Below are 24981 nucleotides of genomic sequence, written 5' to 3' on the forward strand. Positions count from 1 at the left end.
AGGTTTTCAACTCACCATTCTGGCTGAGGAAGAGAGTGATTGCCAGGGCTATCGGCCTGATCAACCTGGAGCCTTTCTGATCTGTGATGGAAGAGCAGGTTCATGGAGGGAGGGGGCTTGGCTTTTCTCTTTGGAGAACCAATGGGGAAGAAAACTGGGTGATGGCTATCCATCAGAATTGCAGATTGCCTATCTGAGGACCCATCTCTTGTTGAGATGGAGACTGAGATTTCCATCCCTTTTAGGAATCTCCACCAATACCCCTAAAGGGGGGCAGGGCCTCACTGTCTAGCCCTTCAGTATATGCCTGGGCATGAGGGCCTTGGCTTTGGTGGTGGGATGGTGGCAGTACCACTGGTCCTTGGGGTTCCTCCTTACCCCTGCTATTCCCTCTTGCCCCATTGTCAGGGTTTGCCCACTCGATGGCTGTGCTTGCCAGGGCACATGAGCAGGGTCTGGTTTGCTCTGCCTATTAAATCTTGAATCATTTTTGGATGCATCTGTCTTGTTCTTGACTTTTGATGCTCTATACAGGGACAGGTATTATGTCTTCTTGCTGCAAACTGGAAAGTCAGTGGAATATTGTTGATGACTTTTGCTTATAGAAACAATTGATGACTATTCAAAGAAATCAATGGAAGCCTGGAGCAAAAATGTGGGCAAAGTTTGGGCAGAGGTATGGGGAGGTCAAGCATTCCATCTTTGCTCAAGACTAGAGGAGATAATGGAGCCATGGAAAGGGATCCTTTGGGCAGCAGAGCCCTATAGGGAACAAGGAAAGGACTAGGGATGCTTGGTTACTTGCAAAGAGGCAGGAAGTGAGGCAAAGGAGGGAAGTGAAGTTGGGAGAAGGGGGCACCATCACATGTAAGTTCTTTTTGTATATTGACTTCCTTCCTTCCTTCCTTCCTTCCTCCCTCCCTCTCTCCCTCCTTCCTTCCTTCATTTTTTAGAATTTCTTGGCTGCACTGCACGGCATGCAGGATCTTAGTTCCCCGACCAGGGATCAAATCCAAGCCTGCTGCAGTGGAAGCGCAAGTCTTAACCAGTGGACCGCCAGGGAAGTCTTTCTCCTGGGATCTTTATTTTTTTTTTTTTTAATTTACTTATTTATTTTGGCTGCGCCAGATCTTAGTTGCAGCATGTGGGACCTAGTTCCCCAACCAGGGATCAAACCCGGGCCCCCTGCATTGGGAGCATGGAGTCTTACCCACTGGACCACCAGGGAAGTCCCTCTCCTGGGATCTTTAAATCCTGGTTTAAAAGACAGTAAAGCTGGGACTTCTGATGTATTCCTCAGGCTGACAGAACTCTTGAGTGAGAGAGGGATAATAGTCTGGCTCTTAGCACCCAGTTAATTCAAGACATTATTGAGTGAGTGGATGAAATATTATAACTCACTTTATTATTGGTTTTCAAATAGAGGGCATATATGGATGGTTAGTTAAGAAGAGAAGAAGGGAAACAGATTATAATTTTTTCCCACTCTATGACCATGTAAGAAATTCAGGTTGGTGCTAATTAGAGTCACGGAAACTATGAAAGACTAGAAAATACAAGGGAGGTTTAGAGGAAAAAAAGAAAGCCAATGGAATAATTTTCAAAAATAGCTAATTCATAGATTTGCAAATTATTTTAATTTATTAAATCATTATGCAACTGAAACAGAAGTAGGCATAATAATAGTAGTTTCCCCAAGCTCTTATCTATAGAAAGGTAATATGTGGTGGCAGGGGATTGGGTCAGGAACCCTACTGGGCACTTCCTGCTTCTACCCCCAGCTATTTTCCCCACAGGTGGGACAGCTTAGATGAATGCATACGAATACCTAGGGTTGGCTTTTAGGGCAAAGAAGCTGCAAAAGGACACTCTGAGCCCTACGTGGGGTGTGTGTGAGATCCCACCCATTTTACCTCAGTGCCTTCCAGGTGGGCTGTGCCTTTGAACTTGGGCTCCTTGAGTTCCCATTCACCTCAACCCACTTCCCTTGCATTTGCTCCCTCAGAGAAGGTGGCTTAGTTTATTCTACTCTAGCACTGGTTGTACCAGTAACCTGCATGCTCTTTTCTAGAAAAAGATTTGGTGAGACTCATCGTATTCAGACTAGGTTGTTCCTTAAGAAATCAGTTCGTTTTGGCTTTGTTTTGTCAAAATACGAGCTACACCGAACTGGATCAATCGTTTCGCTAAATCCTCCCGCACCCCACCCTTTCTTCCTTTTTAAGTCAAAGCTGTTTTGGATTACCCAAGCAACAGAATGATTTACAAAATGAAAGAGAGGGACAATCTATTCTAACGGATGGAAGGCAGTAAAAAATATTTATGTGTGCCTGGCCGATGCGGACTTCTGGAAAGCGTTCATTTATGAACTGAAAGCTAGGGAAATGAAAGACGAAAATCAGCCCTCGGGGTTCTAATTTCGAGCGCACACCTTCTTAGGGAAAAACAACCTTCATTTCTTGGTTCCAGATTCTGCATTTGTCAAACAAAATTACTAGCCTGGACGCCTCTGTTGGTGGTGCTGTGCAGAGTTGTAGTTGATTTCTATGAGGCTGATTCTCAGAACTGGGGCTTGGAGGTGGCCGTGGAGAGAGGGGGGCTGGGGGCTGGGGCCTGGGGGATGGGATGGGTAAATCCTTAAAAGGCAATAATCCTGTCAGTTTCCTGGGCCAGGGGTTGGGGGAGGGTGGTCTCTTAAATTTGAACTCTTCCTAGGCCCCATCTTTTCCTCTATATTCTTTCCTCACTCAAATAATAATGCGCTTGTGAAGAAAAATATTTTTTAAATTGAAAAACAGCAGGCAGTTATATATGCCCATCTCATCCTCCTGCTGGCAACTTCCACCTCCCCGGGCTGGGCTGGGCTGGGCGTGCAGGAGATGTAGGGCTGTCAGGGTCGGAAAACCCGCTTGCACCCTGGCTGATGAATCAGTAGTAAAGCTTGGCTCTGTAACATTTGTATGGAAAATGCAATGTTTGCACAATAAAGCTCTCCAGATTTTTAAGCTGTAAGAGTGAAGCCAGTTTCCAACCAACAGGTTTCCCTCGTTGCCATTATCGCAAATAGTATCTTATTTCGGCAAAATGGTGGCAGCCAGCAGGAGGTCCAACAATGCAGATTTTAATCAGAAAATTTAATTTTATATACAATTCAGTTTGTGCACGGTGAGAAATGTTTCTCACGGCATGAACTTTCAGGACTCGGCTCTGAGCAAAAGGAGTTTCAATTTATGTAACGCCTTTCTCAGCACACAATACCCCGAAGCACTTCCTGGTAATATAAGGCTCGCGCTGCTGCTGCAGACGTCTCTCTTAAAATTACCCGGGATATTTATTTGGAGCAATTAAAAGAAGCGGCTGCATTCCCCACAAATCCATGTTTACTGTAGATATTAAATTAGCCAAGATTTCAGTGCCCAGTGGCTGCATTGGGCTCTCTGCCTTGATGTGCTCCCTTGTAAGGCACCTTTCCACCTGTGCTCACTCTGTTTGCCAGTTGACTTGTAAACTCTCGAAAGAGAAGCCTGAATTGAAAATGTTGACAGAGCCTTTAAGAGAAGGGCCCTGGAGGAGTTGCCTCTCAGGCTGGGCCCAGGAAGAGTGGTGGGTACAGGGAGGAGAGGAGGGTCACAGGCTGTCCCGTGAATGACCAAGAGACGCCAGCCCTTGACTCACTTGCTGGACTTGAACATGGGTTGGGTCCAAAAGGTGCAAGGCCGCTTTTTCGGGGTCGGGGGTGGGATGGGAGCAGGACCTGTTCCTCTGGGTGATGGCGAGGGATATCACACACATACTCGGTAAGACAAGGCAGAGGGAGACAGCCAAGGCTTCTCAGGGAACAACCCTCTCAGTTGAAGAGGAGACAGGAACTCATAACTGAGTCGTCCATACTGAGGTCCAGCTGGGAGGAGGTAATGAGAGCGGCTCCAGAAATAGGGGGTCTTAGCCCTGAGTGAGGAGGTGGAGAAGGCAGACAGGAGGGACTGTCCCTGTGGTCCCACCCTGGGCCATGTGCAAGGCCCCCTCTCTGCTTATGGGAGTAATGTAAACCCCCCAGTGCCCCCTCCCATCGTTTCCTAAGAGGGTCTGAGACGGAGTCCCTGTGCACACCTCAGGCACCCCTCACTCCCCATTCCTCACCCCTCCTACCCCGCTGGCCTTCACCTATTCCCGGCTGTCTGAGCCCATATGACCTTGAGTTCATTGACAGTTGAGTGGGGGCCCTGGTGCCTTAGACAGGAGCACCCCAGCCCTGTTTTATGTTATGCAGGACCCTGGGGGTGAAGTCACGAAGGTGCTGTGCCTGGCTGGCGGGAAGACGGCACCTACCTTTCACCGAGAGCCCACTCCAGCTGGGGCCACTCACAGGCATGATCACATTCAATCCTCACGAGAATCTTGAGGGAGGTTCTATTTACCAAGAAGGAATCGGTGGCTCAGAGAGGGGTTAAGTTACTTGCTTAGCTGAGGTCACAGAGTTAGCCAGTGGCCATGGACCCACAAGGGAGGGCAGACTAGAACCGGCTCGACTGGTGATCTCTCAGGAGTGAGGGCTGGCAGGCCACTGTGGGAGCTGGGCTTCAGTCCTGGGAGAAGGGCTGTCACACTGTGCCTCTGGCAGCAGGGTGACAGGAAGGCCGCCCAGTGTGTCCAGTGAGAAAAATGACCCTGAGGCTGACCCTAAGGTAAGGTTTAGGCCAGAGACACGGAGACACAGAGACTGGCACTGGGTTACAGTCACTGCCTGGGGCCCTGTTTGGAAACAATTCTGAGCCTGATTCTAGACTCAGTTGGAAAGGATTCTGAGGTTGATTAGCCATGTCTGCCCTGGACCAGGGAGAAGGGAGCAGTGGTTATTTAGAATGAATTTGCAATCCTCATCTAGGTGTCTCTTGGCTTTGAGAATTTTTTTCTTTTGGCTAAATGCTCATTATTTTCCACAAACAGACAGGAATCTTACCTTTCCTTCCCTGATTAACCCGAGTCCACAGTTTTGGAGTTATGTTTGGTCACAAGTCCTATCTGGGGAGAATCATCAGGCATGCACAAAGAGAAAGCCAAACAGAGTTCTTAATGAGAGTTTAAAATTCAGAGAACACAGGAAAGATTTATTTGTATTTGGTATTTAGTACAAGCTTGGCACTATCCTGAGTTTTACAGATATTAACTCATTTACTCCACATAACATCCCTATACGATAGGTCCCAGTATTAACCTCATTTTACAAATGGGACAGTTAAAGGCCAGAGAGGCTAAGCAACTTGTCCAAAGTCACACAGCTTTGTGAACTCAAGCAGTCTGATGCCAGAGTCTACATGATTAAATTATACCGTGTTGCCTCTCTATCAAGTCCATATTTCTGGTTTGCTTTCCTGGTGGTATTGTGCCTTGTGCTTCGTGTTTGTTTTCCAGATTAGACTGTGAACTCTGAAGGAAGGGATTACATTTTACTGTGTATAAGTACCTGACACATAGGAGGAGCTGAAACATGACTACATGAAACATTAGTGGTATGATTTTAGGAATCAATCACATTGTATTTGAGTCGTTTTCTATTTGTGTGTCTGGCTCCACTACTAGAGTGAGCTTCTAGGAGTGGGACTCTAAGGTATTTGTTTCTATAGCCCCACTATCTAACACAATATAGAAGAAACCCCGTCTCATTTGTTCATCAATTCATTAACTAATTCATTCAACAAAAATTTATTAAGAACAAGTACCATGCTCAGTGCTAGGGATGAAGAAAGTAGATAAAATTTCTGTCTCTGTGGTTTGATTCCAACCTCACAAGAATAGATAGAGAAAAATGATGCTGACATTCTTTAAATTTGACACATTTGTCTATTTTTGCCAAAAATAATACTAGATTATTTGTCATCGCAACTTATCAATTCCCTCCTTTCCATAGTGTGTGATGAAGTCAAGTTGCAAACAGTTATTTTATTCCTATTTTATTTACCAGGAGCATTGGTGGCCCACATTAGTCAGATCTAATATTTAAAGGTAAGAGAAAACCCTTTTGGTGTAGAGCCAATGGAAGAATTATTGGGTTCCCACAATGTGAGGTAGGGCTGTTTCATCCCCTTTTGTTATATGAAAAGCTTCAAGCATTATTAAGTGATGACAGAGAGTGCACTTGGCTTCTGGTATTTCTTTGAAGGCTTGCCTGCAGCACGCTGCTTGGAAGCAGGAATGATTCCACAAATGGTCAGGGAGCCACCCTGAAAACCGCCCTTCGCACCAGGTCCAGGTGTGTAAACAGAGCAGATGGGCCCTCCACCCTGGGAGAGGGAATTCCGAGGCTGGACAGCTGGAGTGGAGAATCACAGAGTTCAGGATCTCTTTTCCCTCCAACCGAGGCAGTATCTCAGAAATTCCCTCAACCACTTTTCTAATTCTCTGAGGCTGCTAACCGCATCAAGATCTCTCCTTATGGAGAAGGAACAGGCTTTTCCCCAGAACACACAGGGAGTAAGTGGCAGAGGGGGCACTGGAAATCAGGTTACTTTCATGCCAATGCTGGGCGCAGCCCACGACCCGACACAGCCAAGCTTGTCCTTCCTGTGATAAGAAGTGACCGTGGTGCCCAAGGCAGAAGGAGTCCTTGGAAGCCGGTGCCTGAGTCCTGGCAGCAGGAGGTTTCAGATCATATGAAAACTTCCTGCCGGGGCCTCTCTACTCAGGGCCTACTAGGTTTAACTGTAGAACGATCAAAAGCAGTGTTTCAAACATAGATTTTGTTTATAATTAGCTCTAAATTAGTTTTTAAAATTTTGATATATATTTAATGAAAAAATTGGAAACACAAAACTGTACAAAGAAGACAAAATGAAAATCACCAGTAGTCTCGACATCCAAACACAGTAATTGCTAACATTTTGGTGTATTTTCTTCTGTTGTGATTTCTTTTTAACATGGTTGTAATCACATTATAATAGTAATAGAAGCTAACATTTGTTGAGGGCCCTGATGTGTCAGGTACTCATCTTTATATGCGTTAACTCAATTAAGTCTCATAACAATTCTATGAGATAGGTGCCACTATTACCCCCATTTCACAGATAATAAAACTGAGGCACAGACAGGCTAGTTCCTTGCCCAAGATTACTCAAAAGTAAGCAGTAGAGGCCAGACAGTCCAGCTCCAGACTCTACATATACAGCTTGGTATCTGGAGGATTTTTTTGGAATTTTTTTCTCTTTGATTTTTTAAAAATTAATTTATTTTATTTTTTTACTTATTTCTTGTTTGACCACATTGGGTCTTTGTTGCTGCGCGCGGGCTTTCTCTAGTTGTGGCGAGCGGGGGCTACTCTTTGTTGGGGTGCACAGGCTTCTCATTGTGGTGGCTTCTCTTGCTGCAGAGCAAGGGCTCTAGGTGCGTGGGCTTCAGTAGTTGTGGCACACGGGCTCAGCACTTGTGGCTTGCGGGCTCTAGAGTGCAGGCTCAGTAGTTGTGGCACACAGGCTTAGTTGCTCCGCAGCATGTGTGATCTTCCCGGACCAGGGATTGAACCCGTGTCCCCTGCATTGGCAGGCGGATCCTTAACCACTGCGCCACCAGGGAAGTCCAGTATCTGTTTTTGAACAAATCTTTTTCTTATTTTCTTCAGAAACACAAGCTTTAAGCGGCCGCCTAATAGTCCATCATGGTTTCCATGGTTTTCATGCCTCTCTAATTTAAATGACGCAACTGTGAGTTGTGTTTGTGAATGAGGCTTTTTCTGTATTTAGGATCACAGAATTTCCCAGATCCAGACGTAAAAGGCACAGGTAAATGACAGTAAGTCTGTGGACACTTATTGCCAAATATTTTCCAGGAGGACTACCTAGCCTCACTGCCATCAGCCTTGTGAGTGCTGGGCCTTGGAGGTTATCACTCAAAAAATCATTTAGTTTGACAGTCAAAAAGCTTATTGCTTTAAATTTTCTCTGGTCCAATTTCTGACTACTCTTGTAATAATGAACTTCCGCTCTCATCCAAATTTTAATTTTTGCCTAGACTTATTTTCCTCACTTCTAGTCATCCTTACTTAAAACAACAATAAAATTAAATGGTAATACACATTTTTCTGATTACAAAACTTATAAATGTCCATTTTAGAAAATACGGATAATCCAAAATCCCATCTAGTTACATTTACTTATTTTATCGTTCATCTTATTTCTTGGCTATCACAGCGATGTGGGTTCACTGTAGCCAATTTGGAATGTACAGAAAAGAGTAAAGGAGCAGAAAGTGAAATAACTAAGCAGGGGCAAACTTTTCAGCAGTTCTTGCCATTAAAATTTTTATAAACTTTTTTTTTTAATGGGAATCTACCTCTAAGATACTTTATTCATTTTTTTTTGGTCTCAGGCCTGGAGCTATGATGTTGGTTAATTTTCATGTTTGTTGTAAAGGATAAGGAAGAGTAATTAGAACAGGATGCAGGGTGGGGGTGGGGCGGGAGAACCAGAATAAGAAAGGCTTTAGCCACCCACCTGCTTTCCCTTCTGATGGAGCTACTGGACACAGGGGCCTTAGGGCCACCCCAGGGTTACCCTCATAGCCCATCACTACCACAGTGACGTCACTCACCGCAGGCACACAACAGAAGCTCAATTAGTATCTGCTGGAGGAGTGAATTAATGAACGTATTCTTATGTAGGTATGACCTATATTAACTTACCGTCTCCTAGTAACTCTACAGCTTTAATCATTGCATCTCAGCATTCTTTTTGTTAAAAAAAAGAAAAAGAAAAAAGGTTTGCATCTGTGATCCCAGGTCCTGGCCTTATTAGGATCCTAGAGGATCGGCCAAACAGAGGTCTTTCAGCCCAAGGCAAATAATTGAGATCAAAGCTTCCTGGATCTCTCCCGGGAGGTCCTTGGCCCTCCAGTCAAAGTGACTGGAGCTCTCCTTTTCCCTTCGTGATCTGCGAGCACGCCATCCCGCCATCCGCCATCCCCGATGGGGAAGGGGGAGAAGGAGGCAGCTGAGGAGGAGTGGGAAAGGTGAGGGAGGTGCTGTTCTTGAGGGAGGGGGGTGAGGGCAAGCGTTTACCACGCTGGCTCAAAGGCCCGTGGAGCCCCCAGCTGAGGCTTCTTACCAGAAGGAGCCCTTGCTCTCAGCGTGGCCCCCCTTTGCTCTCCTGAGGCCGTCAGAAGTGATAGCTAAGCTCAATTCTGCCTTCGTGGGGCTGTCGTTCTCACTCGGATGAGTTGTTATTTGATGTCTCTTTGCTTCTGTTTTTATAAAAATGGTACAATGTAAAGCTCTAAGGTTCATCTCTTTTGTGATCGTCAGATGACACTAGGAGAAATACTGCTTTTTGCCTATATATTTTAAATATATGTAAGAAAAATAAATTTGCAGAATATTAGTCAAGAAGCATGACACTGCCACTGCAAAGGGCAAACTTAAATGAATTTTCAGGAAGGGCAGCCATCTACACAAGTATACCTTATTTTACAAATTAAATGTGAGACATTTCAAGGCTGTGATTATTCCAACCTATTCTGTGATCAGTGAGGGATGTGAATGTGTATAAAATTAGAAAGTGTATCATGTGGGAAGAATCAGTCAACTATTTTACAATTCATGTGGCCCAAAACATAATTATGGAAACTTAATTAAGTTTGCTTTGTAAAGTTTAGCATGGCCAGGAGTTCCCAAATGATGTTACAGTATTGTACTTTAGACAGTTCTAATGTAAAAGCCATCCTGCATCTTTCAGAGTTTTGTTTGGTTGTTTCTCTTTTTAATCTGCAAAATGATGGGTTAGACTAGAGTATTTACTAAATGTTCGCCAGGTACTTCTAATTTGCAGCCAGGGTCCAGATCGTTGGCCTAGACGATCTCAAAAGTCCTTCTCTGGCACCAAAATGCTGTGGTATCTATAATTTTAAATTTTAAATCAAAATAAATAAGAAAATCAGATTCACCTAGCAGATAATTCTCCTTAAAAACATCTTCCTAAATTCAGAGGTCTCAGAAGTCCTACAATGAAACTTACTTCATAAGTGGCCCAACCCTCATGAAATATTTTAGACAGAGCTTATGAATTTGGAAAGTTTATGTTCGTTCCACATTCCAATATTCCTATATGAGTTTTAAGTCAATACCAAAAAAATTATTTTTCACCTTTGAGAGTCAAGATGTGGTCGAAGTTTTTGATTTCCAGGTGGAAATCAGAAGGCTTGAATGAAAATGTTTATGGATAAAGAGAGGTGAGAAATGAAGATATTGAATCTTTGCCATTAGCTTGGGATGACAACTCCCTGTGTGTGTGTGTGTGTGTGTGTGTATGTTCGCACATGAGCCTCTGCTGGGATCTGGGAGGAACAGCTGATGTTGTGGGAATATCTCATAGAAACTATAGGGACAGATGGTGGCAGACTGCAGCCATGGGACCAGCATGCTACTGATTTCAACCTAGGAACCCTTCTTATTGAAGACTATGTCCCCAGAACCATCAAGTTTTAAAATGTAGTTGAACTGGAGATGGTTTTTATTTTCTTGTTATGAAACCCGGGCTCCCACATTCTGGACTCAAATGACTATATTCCATGTCTACTCAAGAACAGTATCTGTGGCAAAGAGATGTGAGGTTGAAGCCTCTCCAGGAATAAGTCAGGAAACAGAATGATCCAAGTTTGGTATTTAGATTAGAAATACAAGTGGAAGAAGTAAGGTTACCATCAGAAATGTGCATTTCTAAAGATATTCATTTGAAAGTTTTGAAAAAAGTAAAGCTCATGCCCTGGGGCTCCTGGGAGTATGTACAAAATACAATAATTAAATTAAGTCCAGCAGTTAAAATTCCTCATAAAAAGAAAAAGCTGGAGTGCTTCCCAATGGGGAATGCTTGACTTAAAAGAAAGGTTTTACTCTGTGGCCTGAAGGTCAACAAACTGGGACTCTGTGGGAATGTATAAAATTTCTTAAAGGGGTTCTCCGGTCTTTGTTTTGTTGAAAGAAAATAAAAGAGCAAAAAGGGACAAGTTTTGAAAATTCAAAAAATGAAGGTGCAGTCCTAAAATCATCATGATTTTTATAAACGCAGCACTAGAGGCTATGAAAACATGCTCTTTTCTGAGTACTAATGCAACACATATGCTCTTTGAGAAGGAAGGGAAAAGGCCAATGGCGCCTTTTGAACAAACTGTTTTCAAATGTGCTCATTTCCAGAGGCAGTGCATGCAAATCCACGACCCATTCATTTGCTACTTATTTTGAAAATATTCACCTTAAATATTCTCATAAATATATGTCACAGTTTAAAATTCCTTAGGTGATACAAAGACTGATTGTTTTTTAAAAAGGTCTTTATGAAGCAAAGTTGAAAGAAATGATTTTGGGGGGGTCACATCCTCAGTAATCTTAAATGGAACGTTTATCATAATTTGAAAATACCTGTTTTTATAAATAATCATTTATTGTTACCTTTCTGGTAACGTCTTCCCCCGAAATAAAGTTAAGAAAAGGATAGAAATGAAATTTTATATCCTTAAACTTTGTTATGTGTAAGCATCATTCTGGGTTCCTACGTGAGTTTCAGGCTGCACACTCAAATGACTTCTCCTAAAACATAAAGAACCAATAACCAGTTTGCCAGGTCCTCATCTTCTTTATCGCTTAAATAGAATCTGAATGTTGGCTCTGCATTAAGACAGCATGATCAAATGTAGGACATTAGAAATAGCAGCTGTGGCAGCAATATTTAATTTACTGAGTAATTAGCAGCCTCACTGACATTTCTCCGTTGATTCCCAAAGTACAGCATTAGCTGTCCTCTGCACTCAGGCGCTCTGCAGTAAAATGGGCCAGTAAACTTCCTGTGCCAAGTTCACAGTAAATGAAGGACTACGCAGCGTCCTGCAAGCAGCTCACAGCTTAAGACACTAGATTTACTTCCAAAACACAGAAAAAACATTAGAAATGTACATTTTTACCCACTTTTGTTTTCTTTCCTACATTTGTTAATTTTTTTTTTTTTTGGTTTGGGAATTGCGAGGAAAGGAAGGAAGGTAAAATTATAAGAAAAAGGAAATGGGAAATGGGAGCAGGACAGTAGCCGGAGGAGGGACTATATGGAATGAGAAGTGATGCAGAGAATGATGGAGGCCATGAGGGTAGGGCCGCAGGAGTGGGGAGGGTACAAGAGGAGGCGTGGGGAGTGAACCCGGCTCTGTCCTTGAGTCTGCGTCCTGCTCCTTCATCCCTCCACTGGAACGCCTTTCCTCATGCCACCTACGACACTCTCCATGGCCACTGGGCCATTCCCCCCCAGTGCGCCATCCTGCAAAATGTGCGAGGGACTGTTTGTTTAGTCTGAGGGGCAGAGAGGGGGGCATGAAGGCCTACCTCGAGGTTGGACTTGCCTGGTTGCCCAGCTCCCTGGCTGCACTGGATGACTGGCTGTTTGAATTGTGATGAGTTCACGTATCCTTGCCAGGGTCAGGCACTGTCTCTGAGGCAGGCAGCTGTTGAAAAAGAGGCTTCAGCTATTTTCCTGTTGCTTCAAAAAACTCATCTAGAGCGTCCTTCGTCGGGAACTTAATGTGAAGCTATAATCTGGGGAGTTCTCGGGTGTGCAACTGTGTGGTTTAGTGGTTTCATTTCCAGACTTTAGTTGAAGTTTTGGTTTTGCCAGCTGTGTGACCTTGAGCAAGTGCACTAAAAGGGCCAATATTTGCACAAATCTGGGAGGCAAGATGTCTGATGGAGGAACAGACGTCTCAGGGCCTAATTGTAATGAACACACCTTTAGCGAGTTCTTGCGGGGGGGTGGGGGTGGGGGGTGGGATGGGGGTGGGGAGTGAGAGGTGAGCAGGAGAGGGATTTGGGGTACATGGCAATGTCCACTGTTCAGGGCCTCCACACTGCTGTGGGACACACACACACACACACACACACACACACACAGTACTACAATAGAAATCTGATCCAATGCAATGGAAGGACTGGGAGAGGGCCAGCAAGCTGTCTCTGGGTAGTTGGGAAGACTTCACAGAAGTGGTCTTCAAGTTGTGTCTTGGAAAATGGTTAGGAGTTTGCTGGGTATGATGGAGAGGGAGGGATTACAGCTTGTGTAGAGCCTTTGCACAGGAGTGTCAGGCCCTGCAGCCGGGCACAGTCCACCTGCCCCGTGGCCAGGGCCCCTGGGGGAGGCGATGGGTCGCTGGGCTGGTGTGGAAATGCCAGCGAGGCTCCTGGTGGCCGGAGCTCCCTCACAGCACACTGGGAAAAGCATCACAGAGCTCCCCTGGAAGCTGTTGCATGAATCCCAGTCCCTGGAAATCCCACAGAGGAGACAGATGTGCTCCTCTCCTCATCTGGGAGTTTGGGTTATTAACACAGTTTTCCCAGAGATTCTAAGCCAGAAGTTCATGTTGGTTTTATGTTCTTCCTTCCATGGAACTCAAGAGCCCATTAAAAAAAAAAAAAAACAACAAAACTAAGCCAGATGCCTAGAGTGGATAGCCTTCTGAAGGAACTCTCCACCACAAAGCTATCTGAAATGGAATGCTCGTTTTCTCTTGATTCCTTTACTGTGTCTGAATAACTAAGGCAATTTGATTCATTGTTTAAAAAAACAAAACCCAGCCAAACCAGCTATGTGGCATGATGTAGACAACAAACAAACATTCCCCCCACCCCCACAGCAAAACAGTTTCTTTTCCCTGAGTTTCTCCCCTTTAGCTAGGTATTTTAACATCACGATATAGTCACTGTTTGGTCTCTTTTGTTTTCATAAGATGGGGTTTTCAGTATATCAACTCTCTTATTTATGTAATGAAGGGAATCTGGAAAGTTCCTTCCAGGGCTTAGACTAATCCCTGGGACCATGTCCAGTTTTCTATACGTCTACATGCTGCACACAGTGTGAGAGAGAAACTGATTTTGACTGACTGAGAAGTCTGACATTGTTGCAGGATTCCCCCTCGGTCAATAGGTAGGCACAGGTGATTTGAGAGTGGGTTGTTTTCTATTCTTCCTGGTGACACGAAGCTTTGTCTTTGACTCAGGTTTGGCAGTTATATTCCACCAAGAAGTGTGGTCCCTCTGCCCTTCCGGAATGCCCATCCTGATTCCTGAATGAGAGCTCACATTGGAGAAAACCACCTCGAGTTGGCCAAATTCTGCCCTAAGACTGAGCACAGCTTTCCAATTCCCTGTGTCTGGCCGAGGGCAGAATGGGGCCAGGACCCAGTGTGTTTGATCCTTTAGCAAATCTGACAGGCTGTTTACAAACATGCAGAAGGGCTGACTTCGTTCCTCAGACCTCAGGCAGGACTCTAGTTTCAGGACTGCAGCCTGAAGGAACTCACAGGGACCAAAAGAATTGGGGAGGAGATGAAATAGTTGAAAAAAGTGGCTGGTTTTCAAAGCATATGGCGAGTTTTTCAAATGCTTTAAATTCTTAATTCGCTCCTCTCCTGTTACTGTCGCTACAGTAGCCAGTGGCACTTCTTTTTGTTTTGACATTTGACATTATTTTACGCCTTTGCTCCTCCTTTCACTTCACACAAGGGCATTTTAATTTTAAAAGAAAAGTGCATCCGGAACCAGTCCTACCGCTTTCCGACTAGCTGTCTGGCATCCAGTCGGGCTCAACAGATGTTTGTTGAATGAATAAACGAATGCATGAAGTGATTCTCTCTAAAAAGTTCCGAGAAATTTTACTTTTAGCAAAGTTTGGGTTTCTCTTCTGTAAACTCGGGATTATCACTTAAAATATCCTCTGTGGATTTGATAGGAAAATAGGCAAAGTTAGAGTCTTTTGAAGAAACTCCACTAAAAAGCTATCTGAAATGGAATGTTCATTTTTCTCTCGATTCTAAAACCGTGCTTGAATAACGAGGGCAATTCCACTCAATGACTGAAAAGCAAGGGGACCCGGATCCTCCGCAGGTCCCCTGGCCAGAGATCGGCTCCGAGCAGGACAGGCTAAGGGCGCCGGGATCGGGTCAGGGAAACCAGGACCCGCGAGATGCGCCTGGCGCTGGCAGGTCCCCCAGGGCCTCGTCCCGGCGCCTGGCCGCGGCGCCGACTTCGGAGGAAGACACAGGGGCCGGCCGGTCCCCAGGGCGGGCGCGAGGGCCCCGCGCAGGTGTCGGGCCTGTGCGCGGGGTGTGCGGGGCCTGGGAGACCCGAGAGAGACGTTATTGTTACACTGTAACGAGTCTGATTAACATGCTCCTGACACTTTCTCTTAGTTTCTCGGGCTCCTAGCAACAGCGCACAAAGGCGCGGGATTGTCCCGGGCTCCGCGGGGACACGGGGCAGCCTTTGATCTGCCACCATTACAGCGGGGCTGCGCGACAGGCTCGCAGGCTCCGGGCGGCCCGCGGTCCCGGCCCACTGCGCGCCCCGGCCCCGCCCGACGGTCGCAGCTCCGGGAGCGGCCGCCGCGCGGGACCGGGGCCAGGGGCCCACCGGCCGGGCCCCGCCGGTCTTCGCGTCGGGGCGCCCCCGACCTCAGCCTTCGGGAAGCGCGGGCGCTGGGGACGCGGACTCGGCGTGTCCTGGTCCGGCGGGCCACGTCCTTCCGACGGGGCGCGCGGTCCCCGAGATCGCCGGCCCTCCCCGTCACAAGAAGCAAACAGTAAAACCGAGCGGGTCGCTTACAGCCGAAGAACACAAAAATTAAAAAAAGACAGGCGTGAGCGACAAACAAATCCCAAAAGATTTTGTAAAACATTTTAAAAATTAAAAAAAATCTGCAGGCTTCAGCCCGTTTAGCTGAAACTGGGCTCGATCGACAGCAAACCACCCAAAGGCGCTAAGGATGATTTCGGTTCCTTCCTACAAATCACTTTCTTTTCGTCGTTGGCAATTCTTATAGATTCATAAGGAAATATATTGCCAAATAATCGCTGGAATTTAAACAAACTCACCACCACCACCCCTCACAGAACACTAAAAAGTTGCCCGGTCCCACCGCGCAAGCTTTCTGGTACTAAGGTATTTGAAAGTAATTTATTCTCCATTTGTTCGCTCTCTTAACCCCCCATCCCACCCCGATTTAAAATAAAGCGCGGAAAGAAAGACCAAGGTTTTAACATTTAAATGTTGAGGTCGGCTGATTACTTTCCCCCTAAGTTGCAATGTGAAAACCTGCCGGGGGGCCGGGGGGGAGGGTCTCAGGGCTGGGAGGACAGTGTCCCCCAGCCTGGGACGCAAGCTTTGCGGTTACAGACCGGTTCGGTGACCCTCCGCAGCACCAATATGCACAAGATCCTGCTGTTAACCTCAGAACCCGTTTTGTACCATCAACTGCCTTCCAAGTATTATACTAGAGGTAAAAATCAAAATCAAAACGGAAGACATTTAGCTTTCCAAGCTAACCAGAAACCACAGAAGCAGAATGCCCTTCAAATAAAAAAGCACGTATTAACTCTTCTCTTAAGACATCATTAGAAAATTCATCGTCCCTATTGAAGGTCAGTTTCCCGAACTGCCGAAGAACTATTAGGGGCTGGGATGTTCATCATAATATTTTAGGAGAGAAAAGAAAAGAAAAGAAAAAAAACACCTACACGGTCTATTCCATTTACGCAGCAAAATATGCCAGGCAACGAGTTACTTTCAAATTCAAATTGGAGGTGGCAAGTCTTCGTTGTTGAAGACACTTTTCCCAGTCAGTCCCTGGAGGAGAGGATGTCAGGGCAGTTAGCGGTTCAATACTTGTAAATCTGAAGGGAACCGCACCCAGAGGCCGGGGGACTTCCCAACTTGCGCTCAGGGATAGTGCCTGACTCCGGACTCTGCTGGAGTTCCCCTCGCCATTTCAATAAAACATGATTGTACTGATATAATCCTCTATACATTAAAATGAGGTTGTCACAGATTGTCATTAAGACCTCAGTAAAACAATGAAGACATTATTGGGAACCCCCCCTCAGGCTAGGTATTAGGGAATAAAACAATCTACACCACTCGGGTCCTATTGAGATTAATGAAAAAATTATGCCAAAAAAATCTCAATTTCATTTTCCCGTGACGGGGCTTTGCATACATACAGTCAGTCTTGCCTTACACCTGATGATTTATTAAACTAATCTGCAGTGATCACCACTGATGTTCTCAACTCAATCTTGTCCTGGCTCATTTTCTAAGTAATTGTTTCTCATTAGTTCTGATAATGTTTTAATAGTGTTACCCATAATTTAGCCCCCAAGAATTAATAACAGGGGGGTAATATGGTGAAGCAGCTTGTGATGAGCTACACAAAATATAAACAGGTATAGTTTTTAATTAATCAGATTACTGCAAGGTTCTCTTCTTTTTTTTTTTTTTTTTAATTTATTTATTTTATTTTTGGCTGCTTTGGGTCTTCGTTGCTGTGCATGGGCTTTCTCTAGTTGTGACGAGCAGGGGCCACTCTTCCTTGTGGTGCACGGGCTTCTCATTGCGGTGGCCTCTCCTGTTGCAGAGCATGGGCTCTAGGCACGCGGGCTTCAGTAGCTGTGGCGCATGGGCTCAGTAGTTGTGGCTCGTGGGCTCTAGAGCGCACGCTCAGCAGTTGTGGCACACGGGCCTAGTTGCTCCGTGGCATGTGGGATCTTCCCAGACCAGGGCTCGAACCCGTGTCCCCTGCATTGGCAGGTGGATTCTTAACCACTGCGCCACCAGGGAAGCCCCAAGGTTCTCTTCTTGCAGTCAGTCCATTCCTAGCTGGGAGGAATTCCCCGGGTTGGGCACTGTCACATACCAAGTGGGGTCAGCTCACCCAGTCCTCCCTCCCACCCTCCCTGTATTACCTTCACCCACCCGAGGCACCAAAGAGATGTGGGTGGGAAAAGTGGAGATACCTCTTGTCTCCCAACATCTCCTTGCCTTTGTTCCTCAAGGAATGAGGCATGATGGATCTCTGACTCTGACTAAACCCTCTTCTGGGTCCCTCTTGGAGGGTCTGTGCTCAGAGAGTGGGACCTTGGTCCAGATTTTTGGCTCTAGTGTGTCCCAGTGTCATGATCCTATCATAATTGGGACCCTGGGGTTATGAGGAAGATGATAAATCTGACACTCAGGGAGACTTAAACAACAAGGTGGTTTTGTTGGAACAAAGTGTGGTTTGAGATAAAGGGCGTGGTGACCAGTCCAACAGGGTTGGAAATCTAGGAACCTGTGAGCCCGTTGGTGATGGGGGTGGGGAAGACCTAGTCAGGTCCAGGCTCTCAGGGCCCCCTGGAGACCTTGCTGAGAGGATTGCTCTTCCCGAGGTCCGCATGCCTTCACCCTGGTATCTGGGGTCCCTTAGAGTGGAGGGCTTGGCTCTCAGTGAGCCCCAGGCTCGAGGAGGTCCATCTATAGGGTTTGGGGGTTGCCTGTGTAACAGGGTTGGAGACTAGAGCATCTCCCTTTCATCCTGTCAAAGCCTGAGGTGGGGTTATCTGGACCAACACATGCGGAGTTGAAGTGGGGGCTGCCTGTAGGGAAGTATGAAGAAAGGCTTTTATTATCTTCTTTTGTTTAAGACGGGTCCTGCGTATGCTTCCAACACCCTGAGGGTGTCAAAATGAGAGGAGGCTTCCCTCTGCCTTCCGAGCGGTCCTCCTGTGTTTGTGTGCTGAGCAGTGGGGTCCGGCTGCGTGGGCACCTATGGTCCTGGTTTACCCGGCGGGCACAGCTGCGCAGTGGGTTGCGGGGATGGCTTCTCCTGTAACTGCTGCCCACTGTCACTGTCCGCAGTCCTGAAGCCCAGTTTGGCTGGAGGCCAGTCATCTCCCAAGTTGGCTGAGACACTGTCTTCCTCTTTCCAGCCCCTCCGAGTGAGGACCTTTCTTTCCAGCTAACTCTGGAGCAGCACCGGGTGACCAATGCTCTCGAGGGGTTAGTGGGGTGCGATGCCCAGGGTAGGCAGGACCCCAGCGCAGCACACCCCATCTCAGTTAAGAGCCGCCTCGTCGGATCCCATGTTTGAGAATGTTAGTTGGTGTCTCAAAGCATGTGTTTCCCAGAACTGCCCAGCCTGGATCAGGTTCCTTTGCATGCCTGTCGGAACTGCCCTGCACTGGTGGTGGATGTTGTATGACAGTATGTGGGCCTCTCCCACTTTGCTTTGGTTCCATGATGCCTTTCCTTGTATATAACCTTCAGCCCTCCTCCCCTCTTGGGCTTCCTGGAGGAACTGGAAGGGGTAGGGGAAAGTAGACCCCTGGGTGGGGCACATGGTAGGGGCCACATAGGAAATAAACAAAAAGGGCGTAGGAGGAGGTGAAAAATGAAAATAAAAAACAACTGTTTTCTATTTACGAATTTAAATAAACAGAACAGCCTTCCCTGCGGTGTTTGTCTAAGAGTAGCAGCTTTGCTGCTGTGTAGGTCATGAAAAGGTTGGTGTAGAGTTTAAAACTTCCCATTCTGTTAATTTCTTAAAGAACAGTCGTCCAGAGTCTCCATACAAAAGCTCATGATTTAATGAGGAGCAGAAACAAAATCTCTGATTGTTGGTGTTTCAAATTTCATTGGCGTCCTCTGGCAAACACAAGTTGATCCTTCGCAGCTTCAATACCCTTTAGCCTTCAATATAAGAGCACATGCTGAATAGGGAAGAATGGCTGGTTGTTATGTTTATTTACCCTTACTACAAGCTGGGTTAACCTCTTCAAAACAGCTTTACTAAGCCCGTTAACCACACCACCCATATGACCTGTAGCAGCATCTCTAATGTGATGCAAATCTCACAGGGGACCATATGCACCAGCTCTGTGGCATTGTGTCTCCTTAGAGGCTACAAGTTTATTGCTGAGGGGGCCCTGTCCCAGCCATACATTTACAGGGGGGAAATGGCCTCAATGGCAAACAGTTAAACAGGGAAATAAAGGGAGAGAATGGATGGTCTTGTGTTTCTGCACATTTATTTTTTAATTGCTGGTAACTGTTGACCCAAAGCATTCACCCAGAATGAGGGCTTTCATAGTGATCACCTAGCAGTCCAAGGATAGGGATATGTCATTTTTTGGGGGGGGTGGGTGGAGGTTAAAGTAATCAGTTTTGAAGATTTATTTTTAGAAGATATCTATATAAACCAGTATGGTACTTAATCAACTTTTCTAATGCCATCTCTGTTGTTTTATCAGATTACTAGTGAAATAAACACCAACCCTTCATTGAGTTATTATTTTTTAAAAGGTTGGCCTTTCTTAAAATTATTTCTGGTGTCGAGTGAACAATGCACAATGTGGGAAACATCTAACGTGAGCAGGGTGAAGGGAGTATACGTATTTGGGAAAGATCTGTTTCCCTAAAGACCCAACTTCCCCTGGAGCAGCCCATCTCTCCCCACTATTTTATCTCCCTGTGAAATCGTAAGTCCGTACTTGTAACACACTCATGAACAATAAAATCATAAGCTTGGAACCAAAAAGACGAAAGTTCATTTTTAGAGGAATAACTGGCCAGTGAGATAACCAAAAAAAAAAAAAAAAAAATGTGATTAACATGAACTGTAAATGAAGAAAGGCTCCCATCTGGCATACTAACAAGTTGCCTTGAGTATTATGGCTTGTCTTTAAGGAACCCACTGTATATGTTCAGCCCACCTGATGAGAGCTTCATTTAGCAGATCATTTTTCCTTGATGGATATGGCAAGCCTAACAATGTTCTGGGCCTGCTTCAGTAATGGCATGTCGATCACACTCCCTCGGAAAGTAAAGGCTCCCTGGAAGACAGAGAATACAAACTTCCTGAAAGAATGCTCGGAAATTACAGGCTTCCTTTCTGCACACACTTGTACAACAAGAACATTTTAGATTCCACCTGAATTATACTGACTTTCCTACCCAACTTTTGAGAAAGCCAAAGTAAATTACAGGGGAAAGATTTCTTTTTTCCTCCTAAAGAGGAAAAAGAAAACACTTCAGCATTTTAATGGAGAGGAAAAACATCAGGCACAAGGTATTGGAAACTGCTCATTTAACTCTTGAAATCAAGCAGAAAACAAGGGCGGAAGGAAAATGTAAATACTTCCTTATATACTTTTTGAAATATTGCATAGAACTGTGAAAACAGTAATATGCTCTGGCAACTGATTACTGTTTGAATAAATAATTGTATGATCAGGTTAAAGGAAGAATGCTTCCTTCTTCTTGTAATGTAATTGAGGGGTAACACTATCACATGATGAGAAAATGTAAGGTAGGATTATACTGAGTAAAAAGAGATTCTTCTGTTGGTACACACTTTTGCAGAAAAGGATTACAGTGACAGGGGACATGAATCTGTAACAAAGAAATCATAGGTCTGTTGAATGGTGAGCCTGGAAAGAACCTGAGATCTCCTGATTTATACCCATTTTACAGATTCACTTTTTAAAAACTTCTGCAAATACTCATTGAATGTGTCATGTGATCTCAGTGCTGTTCTAGATGAGGACTCTGATGCCCAGAGTAGTTAAGTGATTCTCCAAGGTCACTTGACTAGGAAAAGTTAGAGCTGGGGCTAGTACTTGGGTCTCAGAACCTCAAGCCTTCATTAGAGACTCCCACATTATGATGGTAGGGTAGTTTCTTTAGTGCCTCAGAAAAAGAAGAATTAAATGGACAGAAGCGGTATGAATCTGAAATTAATGTCTGGTTATTCATGTTCTTTTAATCACTTCGTTTTGCTGTTTTCAATTACAGCTCTTCTTAATTCCCCTTCTTTCTACCTGTTGGTAAGGATGCTGGTGTGAGTGGGGAGCAGGTGGTCTTCTGAGACCTGAAGGTGGGTTGGAGCAATTACAATCCTTGATGATGGTCCATTTGTATATACTGCCATCCATTTCTGGATTTTACAAGTACCACCTCTCAACAGTCAATGTTGTCATTATTCAGGACTTCTGGGATGGTCTCCTGGGCTCGCTGGAAACCCTCATCTCTTATAATAACAGAGTTATACACAGAATGGAGGTTAAAAAAATTGGCAGGGAATCCTTAGCAGTGACTTTGAAATTTGTTTTTTAATCAAGAGAGATTTAGAAGTCATTAGGATTAGAATTCTCACCAGTGCTTAGCCTTCTCAGCCCTAGAATGATAAATCGGATTCATATGAACACCTGTGTTGCCTAAAATCCTATATCGTTAAGTCATTTTCCAATCTGCCCATTTTACTATTTATACTCCCAGATTGGTCTGTGCCTAATTTCATTCAACCTAGAGCTAATTTTGGTTGTCTCTGTGACCATGATGAATTTTATGAATTTGGTTAGAAGTTCTAAGGATATTCTGTGGTTTAGCATGACATGTGAAATCAGGGCATGGGACTCGTGCTGTTTTACAAGGCAAGAGTCTAGTTTTCTTATTGGAGTATATGATGAAGACCAAAGGCCTCCTGGTTATCCGTCCACCAAGTGGATTCTGGCCCTGTAAAACAGCACATGTGTCCTGCTAAAGCTTAAATAATAGGCTAATAATAATAGAGAAGAAATTAGCCTAGATGCACATGAAATCAAAATGATGCACAGAGAATCAAGATGACTTGGCTTTGGGTCTATGCCATGTTCCCTGAATCCGCTTTGGATTCCACATGCACATCAAAGATGCAAAATATTTCATGTAGTTTTATTTATTTATTTATTTATTTATTTATTTATTTATTTATGGCTTGTGTTGGGTCTTCGTTTCTGTGCGAGGGCTTTCTCTAGTTGCGGCAAGTGGGGGCCACTCTTCATCGCGGTGCGCGGGCCTCTCACTATCGCGGCCTCTCTTGCTGCAGAGCACGGGCTCCAGACGTGCAGGCTCAGTAATTGTGGCTCACGGGCCCAGTCGCTCCGCGGCATGTGGGATCTTCCCAGACCGGGGCTTGAACCCGTGTCCCCTGCATTGGCAGGCAGATTCTCAACCACTGCGCTACCAGGGAAGCCCTTCGTGTAGTTTTTCATGACAGGGAAATCATTTCTTTCTTTTATGTGGCAGATTTTGCTTGACTTCCTTTGTTAAGCTTAAGCTGGAAAACAAAAGTTAACATTTTTGTTCTTTGTTTCCTTCATCTCTGCAAATTGAGGATTTTAGTGTTAAGAATCAAGACTTCCTCATATGAATATCCTCCTGTTTTCACATCGACCTAGAATATGGTTGGTTTTTTTAACATATGGATCTACATGTGAAATGTGAACAGTCTGTTGGTCAGGATTTGGAAGAATGCAGATTGTCAAAAGCTACCTAGATTTGTGGGGAGGGTTTGAAACATTCCTTAATGTGTGATCATAGATAAATTTTGGTTTCACAGCTCAGTGCATTTCTGAGAAACTGGTGTACCATTTTGAAAAGAAGAGGGAACTTCCATCAGCTTGAAGATTCGGAATATAATTTGGTTTAAAATGCCTCTAAGTAGTAACTCATTCATGGTTAAAAGCCTTAACAACCATGACTACAACAATAATAATAGCTATAATTTCTTGAGCAGTTGCTAGCCCCAGGACTGTGCCTGGTCTTTGACATGTTTTATTTCAGGTAATGCTTGTAAAAACACTGTGAGGTAGATACCATGACCCATCCCCATTAACAAACTGTTTTTTTTTTTCTTTTCAATTGTAGTAAAAACACATAACATAAATTCACCATCTTAACCATTTTAAAGCATATGAGTCTGTAGCGTTAGATTCACACTATTGCGCAACAGATCTCCAGAACTTTTTCATCTTGCAAAAGTGGAATTCAGTACCATTAGACAACTACTCTCCATTCCCCCTCCTCCATCCCCTGGCAATGAGTATGTATTCATCTGTTTCTATGAGTATATATCCATCCCCATATTATAACTGAGGAAACTGAGGCACAAAGAAACTTGTACGAGTCTGCCCTGTAGCTCGCTAAGTATAGAACTGGTATAAAACCTAGCTCTATTTGATCCAAAGCATGCGCTCCAGGCTTATGCCCTGGGCTTGTAGATTGTTCTCCGAGTGGGTTGCCTGGCCGCCTGAATCAGAATCATCTAATGGGGAGGTGGCTTGTTAAAATGCAGATTCTTGGGCTCCATCCTATAAGGTTTCATGCAGAAGGTCCGGGCGTTGGCCAGGAACCCTCTGATGATTCTAATGCACATTGAAGTTTGAGAAGCTCTGTGTTTTAGCTCTCCTGGGTAGAAATGGTTAGGCTGGCTTTTAAATGGGTACAACTCCATCCCTGCTCTCAAGGAGCCTACAGTGTGCAGGAGGAGACACGGAAGAAAAGAAGCAGGGGCCATAAAATGCAACAGGAATTAGAGAATAAGCCAGTGTTATGAATAGGGAGATCAGAGGCCTGAAAAGGCTGCCCTTCTTACCAATCAGGACCATGTTTGCCATTTCACACTGTTGACTTAGACATGATATTGTGTACCTAGTTCATGTCATGCATTTCCCGCTAGAGTTGTCATGGGGCTCCACCTCCGTGCACAACGGGCTTTTATTCAGCAATTACCTATTGAGTTATTTGTTGTAATAAATCACTAGTCAGCCACTTTGGCACCTCTTACTATACACATGTCTATGGCTTCAGCCTCCTGGAAATGAAGAGCAGTATCACCTTAGCATAGGTGTTATCTGTATAGGAAGGAAAACAATTACTTATTGGGCTGTACTTTTTCTAACATCTGGGTCATTGCCTGGTGGTAAGATAGGCACAGAAATAACATGAACTTTATCAGACCCTGAAGTTCTTCAATGGGGGAGAATCTGACTTACAATTTGATGGCAAAAGGACTGGTGATCATGATGGTGGTGATGACAACAGTAGTCACATCTATGGGAAATATTCATATATTTTACATTTCTGGCACTTAGCACTTGAGAATTTTTTTCTGTAGAGTACTAAAAGAGTACTTTTCTAGCACCCATAAATTGATCTAATTCTTTCCCTACTCATTGTATTTTCAAATAACTTCTCTGGGCATTCAGGGAGCTCTCTTTGGCACATTCCCATGATGATGGTGCTCTGTCAGAATTAATGATAATATTTGAGCACAGCTGCTATACGCCTTCTTTTTCAGAGTGACACTTTATTTCTTCCTCTGTGATGCTAAGTCTTAT

At 44.8% G+C, this 24981-nt stretch overlaps 1 protein-coding gene and 1 long non-coding RNA gene across 4 annotated transcripts in view; one reads left to right on the forward strand and one right to left on the reverse strand.

The window, feature by feature from the left end:
• Nucleotides 1-24981, forward strand: part of LOC130705593 (uncharacterized) — a 74702-nt gene that overhangs the window by 31178 nt on the left and 18543 nt on the right. The window contains exon 2 of the long non-coding RNA XR_009005878.1: nucleotides 21617-21698. This is a non-coding gene — a long non-coding RNA (uncharacterized LOC130705593). The remainder of the gene's footprint in view (nucleotides 1-21616; nucleotides 21699-24981) is intronic.
• CLYBL (citramalyl-CoA lyase) overlaps nucleotides 19387-24981 on the reverse strand; it is a 247570-nt gene continuing 241975 nt past the window's right edge. The window contains exons 8-9 of one of the 3 annotated variants that reach the window (XM_057532665.1): nucleotides 20536-20655; nucleotides 19387-19513 (exon numbers count right to left, since the gene is read on the reverse strand). In XM_057532665.1, coding sequence (XP_057388648.1) covers nucleotides 20560-20655 — 96 coding nt within the window. In that variant the 3' untranslated portion in view covers nucleotides 19387-19513; nucleotides 20536-20559. Of the gene's footprint in view, nucleotides 19534-20535; nucleotides 20656-22610; nucleotides 22920-24981 lie in introns of those variants that run through there. The other 2 variants (XM_057532666.1, XM_057532667.1) reach the window with 2 other exon arrangements.

The sequence above is a fragment of the Balaenoptera acutorostrata genome, chromosome 18, assembly GCF_949987535.1.
Source record: "Balaenoptera acutorostrata chromosome 18, mBalAcu1.1, whole genome shotgun sequence".
Lineage (NCBI taxonomy): Eukaryota > Metazoa > Chordata > Mammalia > Artiodactyla > Balaenopteridae > Balaenoptera > Balaenoptera acutorostrata.